This window comes from Giraffa tippelskirchi, chromosome 4, assembly GCF_054371585.1.
Source record: "Giraffa tippelskirchi isolate mGirTip1 chromosome 4, T2T-mGirTip1v1.2.pri, whole genome shotgun sequence".
Classification (NCBI taxonomy): domain Eukaryota; kingdom Metazoa; phylum Chordata; class Mammalia; order Artiodactyla; family Giraffidae; genus Giraffa; species Giraffa tippelskirchi.
The window spans coordinates 4,526,489-4,532,488 of record NC_137278.1 but is presented as its reverse complement, the minus strand read 5'-3'; the positions used below and the strand labels follow the sequence as shown (position 1 = coordinate 4,532,488).

The window sequence follows — 6,000 nt, the reverse complement described above, 5'->3', positions numbered from 1 at the left end:
ATCTCCTTTAGGATGGACTGGTTGGATCTCCTTGCAGTCCAAGGGACTCTCAAGAGTCTTCTCCAACACCACATTTCAGAAGCGTCAATTCTTTGGCACTCAGCTTTCTTCACCGTCCAACTCTCACATCCATACATGACCACTGGAAAAACCATAGCCTTGACTAGACGGACCTTTGTTGGCAAAGTAATGTCTCTGCTTTTTAATATGCTATCTAGGTTGGTCATAACTTTCCTTCCAAGGAGTAAGCGTCTTTTAATTTCATGGCTGCAATCACCATCAGCAGTGATTTTGGAGCCCCCAAAAATAAAATCTGACACTGTTTCCACTGTTTCCCCATCTATCTGCCATGAAGTGATGGGACCGGATGCCATGATCTTAGTTTTCTGAATGTTGAGCTTTAAGCCAACTTTTTCACTCTCCTCTTTCACTTTCATCAAGAGGCTCTTTATTTCTTCTTCACTTTTGGCCGTAAGGATGGTGTCATCTGCATATCTGAGGTTATTGATATTTCTCTCGGCAATCTTGATTCCAGCTTGTGCTTCCTCCAGCCCAGCGTTTCTCATGATGTACTCTGCATATAAGTTAAATAAGCAGGGTGACAATATACAGCCTTGATGTACTCCTTTTCCTATTTGGCACCAGTCTGTTGTTCCATGTCCAGTTCTAACTGTTGCTTCCTGACCTGCATACAGGTTTCTCAAGAGGCAGGTCAGGTGGTCTGGTATTCCCATCTCTTTCAGAATTTTCCACAGTTTATTGTGATCCACACAGTCAAAGGCTTTTCTTTCTCTTACTGGTAACAAAATTAAGAAAATATACGTACCTTTCTGAATGAAATACAGAAAGTACTTCATTCAGCATTTTAGATAATAATACTGTTCACCTTTTATAAGTTAACCAAATCTATCATCATTTTTAATTACTGCCTAATATTCCATTCTCAATGGACAGGAGTTTTTGAAAACTCTGGGAGGTAGTGAAGGTCAGGGAAGCTTGGCATGCTGCAGTCCATGGGGTCACAAAAAGCTGGACATGACTTAAGAGACCGAACAATATTTGATTCGAGGAATATACCATAATACAGTGAATTTCCTATAAGGAACACTCATTTCTAGGTTTCATATTGTAAATCTGCCATTCTTTTACACTTGTTCTATTTTCTCTTTAGGTCCTAGAAGTGTAATTGCTGGATCACAGAATATATACATTCTTTTTTTTTTCACATTTTTTGGAGCATTTATTAGGTGTCAAGCACTGTTCTAAGCACATTACCTGTGTGAACTTATTTAATCTAACAATCTTCTAAGGCATGTACCACTCTGCCCATTTTACACAGAGGGAAACTAAGGCAGCAAAGGTTAAGTGTCTTGTCCACGGACATGCACTTAGTAAAGGGCCGATTCAGGATTTAGGCTCAGGCCCTTCAGACTCCAAAGCACAAGTGCTCTTTCCCACGTGCAGCAGCCGGCAGGCCTGTTCCCCACTGGGGCCTCCGTCAGGGCTGACTGGAACCTCTTCCCAGTGACCCACAGCCCTGCAGGGCCCGAGTCAGCACACGGAGCGCTGGTGGTCTTGAAGCCTGGCATTTAGAGCCTGTACCTCTGAATCCGCTGGGGTTTCCACTACAGGGGAGAGAGCTGGCAGGGCAGGAGTTTCCTGCTGCCGCCATCACAAACGGCTGCACACTTAGTGGCTTTAAATGATGCAAATGATTATGTTCCAGTCCTGCAGGTTGGAAGTCTGACGTGGGTCTCTAAAGTCAAGGTGTCATCAAGGCTGTGTTCCTCCTTAGCATGCTGGGGAATTCACTTCCTCACCTTTCCTGGTTCCTAGAGGCCTCCCGTACTCCTTGGCTGGTGGCCTCTTCATCTTCACAGACACAGCAGATCCCGACCTTCTGGAGCTGCTCCACCCTGACTCCGCTTCCTTCATCCTTTCTCTTCCTCTGACTCTCTGGGACCTCCTGGGCTGCTTCAGAGGCCTGCCACAGGGAGGGATCAGAGAGGTGCCTCCTTGTCCTTCTTTGCTGTATAAGAATCCAGTCCCACCACTACCTAGGGGGCAAAGGTAGACTTGGGTGGCACTCCATGCCAGGAACCGTGCCTGGTGTTGCAGTTTCTGGGGGACACAGCAGAACTGGCCTTGGCCCCCCACATTGGTTCACATTCTTTGTCTGCTGCACAGTGGACATCCCACCTGGCTTTTCTTTGTCTCCCAGAAGGTGTTCTGCCCCCAGAGGACCTGTTTAGATCCTCAGAATATGTACATTCTTAAGGCTCTGATGTATTCTACCAGATTGTCCTCCAGAAGTGAAAGTTGCTTAGTGCGTCCGACTCTTCGCAACCCCATGGACTATACAGTCCATGGAATTCTCCAGGCCAGAATAATGGAGTAGGTAGCCTTTCCCTTCTCCAGGGGATCTTCCCAACCCAGGGATCAAACCCAGGTCTCCCACATTGCAGGCTGATTCTTTACCAGCTGAACCACAAAGGAAGTCATATTCCCATCAGCATGAAGATTGGTATGTTTGACAGACAGAAGGAGGTGACTAGGGCAAAATGCTTGTTAAAAGGAAAATCCTCACTTGTTTTCTGAATATTTATTGAGTGTCTACTGTGTGTACAACATGGTGATAGTTCTGGGGATATACTGTAAAGAAAGCTGAGCACCGAAAAATTGATGCTTTTGAACTGTGGTGTTGGAGAAGACTCTTGAGGGTCCCTTGGACTGCAAGGAGATCCAACCAGTCCATCCTAAAGGAGATGAGTCCTGGGTGTTCATTGAAGGACTGATGTTGAATGCAAAGAGCTGACTCATTGGAAAAGACCCTGATGCTGGGAAAGATTGGGGGCAGGAGGAGAAGGGGACGACAGAGGATGAGATGGTTGGATGGCATCACCGACTCAATGGACATGAGTTTGGGTAAACTCCGGGAGTTGGTGATGGACAGGGAGGCCCGGCGTGCTGCGGTCCATGGGGTCACAAAGAGTCGGACACGACTGAGCGACTAAACTGAACTGAACTGAGGATTCCTAAACTCGTTCTCTGTATTCTTCCTTCTCCCATGATGGCAAGTTTGGGAGAATGCCTAGCTTTGTGGATGACTTAACCAACATTGCATATCATGGTGCTACATAAACAACATCAGAGAATACTCAGGAGAGGGGTGTTGCATCTTGGCAGAGGGGGACATCACAGCATGAGATGTTGTTCACCCACATCTCCTTTTCTACGCTCTCCCCTGTACAGATGAGGCTAGAAGCCTGAGGACTTGATTCCCCTCGCAGCAGGGTTCTGCTAAGGGGCCACCCGCGGGAGGCATTCGTGGGAGGGTAGGCAGTAGGAGGGAGGCGGAAGCCGTTGTGTTCTAAGCAGACACAGGTGCACAGGCTCCTGCAGCAGCAGACAGCCCTGAGTCTGCAAAGTCAGCACCAGGGCGTGTTCATCTGAGCCACTCAGGGCTATAGCTGCTTCCCCTCAGTTACCCATTGCTGGGCAGTTTAGCCTCTCTCCCGTTTACCCCTTTGTCCTGTGAACAATTTCATAACCTAAATCCCTATATTAAATCCTCTGTTTGAAATACCTAGAGCGGTTTGCTTTCCCGATCGATGGATTAGCCCGATGTTAAAATTACCTTTCAGATTCCATCAGGCGTGGGTTGTGACCGAGACCCAGACAGCATCTGTCAGTAAGTCTAATGGAGGCAGTTTTTTCCAGAAGCTGTGGAAGAGACTACTGGTTGGTTTGTTTCTTCCAGTAAGAGCAGGTGAATTCTGTGACTGGCTTTGAAAGGGCCACTTGTATGGACAACACCTAGCTTCAGACACTAGACTCACATGCAGGAAGATGAGATACGCACACTGTGACGGGCACACGGGAACTGAAACCGGGCTGCGGAAACAAACTTCCCTGTACCACTTACCTAAGACACACAGAGAACACACATCTAATCAACTGAAAAACAGAAAGCAAAATCGCATGCACTAATAAAATTGTTAACGTTCTTTTTTTGCCGAGTGTACGTATAGTTGAATCCACACCATGAAAATGTTCACTAGAGGAATTCTGTGGCGGTCCAGCGGTTGGGATTCTGTGCTTTAATTGCCTAGGGCCTGGGTTCAGTATCTGGTCAGGAAACTAAGACTCCAAAAGCTGCACGGTGCAGCCGAAAAAAAAAAAAAAGAAAGAGAGGAAATGTTCTTTGGACAGGACTACCTTGTTGCCATTAGAAGGATCTGGGACCCTGCTGTTTTGTGAAAACCATTCAAAAGTCAAAGTGCTAGTTGCTGTCGTGTCCGACTCTTTGCAATCCCATAGACTGTAGCCCACCAGCCTCCTCTGTCCATGGGATTTCCTAGGCAAGAATACTGGAGTGGGTTGCCATTCCCTTCTCCAGGGGATCTTCTTGACATAATGGCACAGAAATATTAAATCAACCCACATACTCACCTTTCTTTTCACAATCAGACAGACTTGAAAATGAAATGTGAAACAATGTTTAAATGCTCCAGAATATAAGTTATCATTTTCAGACCCTTCTTTAGTAAAATCAATAGTGAAAATATCTTTATTGACATCTATAAATAAAACCAAACCTAGAAAAATGGACAAGAGAGAGTATCAGCTGCTTAACTTTTTTCATCTCTGTCTTCTCCCTCACTGTCGTCATCATCATAATAAAAGATGTCTCGAAACAGGAAGACGGGCTTAGGGGCTGCTGGAGCCTGGATCTCAGTCCCTTTTTTCTCCATCTTCTTCTCCAACTTCTCTTTAAGCAGCGGTAGACTAGTCTCATAAAGGTAGTCTATGATCTCTAAAGAAAAGAGATTGAATCTTGAGATGGTCTCACAATGCCTCCTTTCAAAGTCAAGGACAGAGGGTGCTTATGATGACAAGTGTATCGCTACTGGCTTTACTGTGTGCCAAGACCTAGCTCTAACTGGTTCACTCACAGTCCCTCGTTCAACCCTCTAAAAAATCCTATGAGAGGTAAGCACTATTGTTCACCCATTTTTCAAATGAGGCATAAAGACATTATGAAACATGCCCAAAGTCATGGAGTTAGGAGGGTAAAGCCAGATTCAAACCCAGGAAGCGGGGTCTGCTGAACACAAGAAGCAACTCGTCACACACTACAGAGCAGAGTATCACTCAAGCCAGCAGCTCCCAAACACTGACGCTGGGCAAGGTATTGGCAACTCTGCTGTAAGTTTGTTAGAGAAAAATCGAGCCTCTGGACCCAGCCTATACATTAGCATGCACTGTATCTGCAGTGAAACCCAGGGTAAGTCCCCTACAGATGAACCTTCAAGCTGAGAACTGTCAAAATACGAATATGTGTTTGCACGTCCAATTATGTAAGTTAGTTCACGTGTCTGGTGTACCTTGTCACACGCGTGCATCCTCTACAAGTGGTTGTGCTCTTGTGTACTTTACAGTACACTACTTCTCTCATGGTCTAGGTTTGAGAATTACATATGGAAATCGCTCACAAAAGGCTGCAGAGAAAAAGCTGGGCACATCCAGTTGTCTGTGAAACAGTGTGTGTGCAGGCATGTGGTGTGAGCGTGTGTATGTGAGTGTACGGTGTGTGCAACCCAGGATCACTCACAGTTACACACCAAGTGCTTGCTAAGTGCCCGGCACCCTGGTGACCACATTTTACAAGTTTGTTAGCTCTTCTAGTACGTTCAAAAGAAGGTAGGGGTTGCATGTGTGTGTTCATTTGCTCGGTTGTTTCTGACTCTTTGCGACCCCATGGACTGTAGCTTGCTAGGCTCCTCTGTCCATGGGATTCTCCAGGCAAGAATACTGGAATTGGTTGCCCTTTCCTTCTCCAGGAGATCTCTTTCGACTCAGGGATTGAACTCATGTCTCCTGCATTGGCAGGCAGGTTCTTTACCGCTGAGCTGCCAGAGAAGCCCCAGGTAGGGGTTATAATTTGTCAGTTTTCACATCTGAAGAATCTGAGGTTCCCAGGAGTCACCTGCCCAAGGT

At 46.2% G+C, this 6,000-nt stretch overlaps 1 protein-coding gene across 17 annotated transcripts in view; it reads right to left on the bottom strand.

The window, feature by feature from the left end:
- Window positions 1-4,542: 4,542 nt before the first annotated feature.
- Window positions 4,543-6,000, bottom strand: part of TTF1 (transcription termination factor 1) — a 29,374-nt gene continuing 27,916 nt past the window's right edge. For all 17 annotated transcript variants that reach the window (XR_014082227.1, XR_014082226.1, XR_014082221.1 and 14 more), the window contains one exon: window positions 4,543-4,816. Coding sequence is in view for 11 of the 17 variants with exons in the window: in XM_081590815.1 (XP_081446941.1) it covers window positions 4,632-4,816 (185 nt within the window). In the remaining 6 variants the exon portion in view is untranslated. The remainder of the gene's footprint in view (window positions 4,817-6,000) is intronic.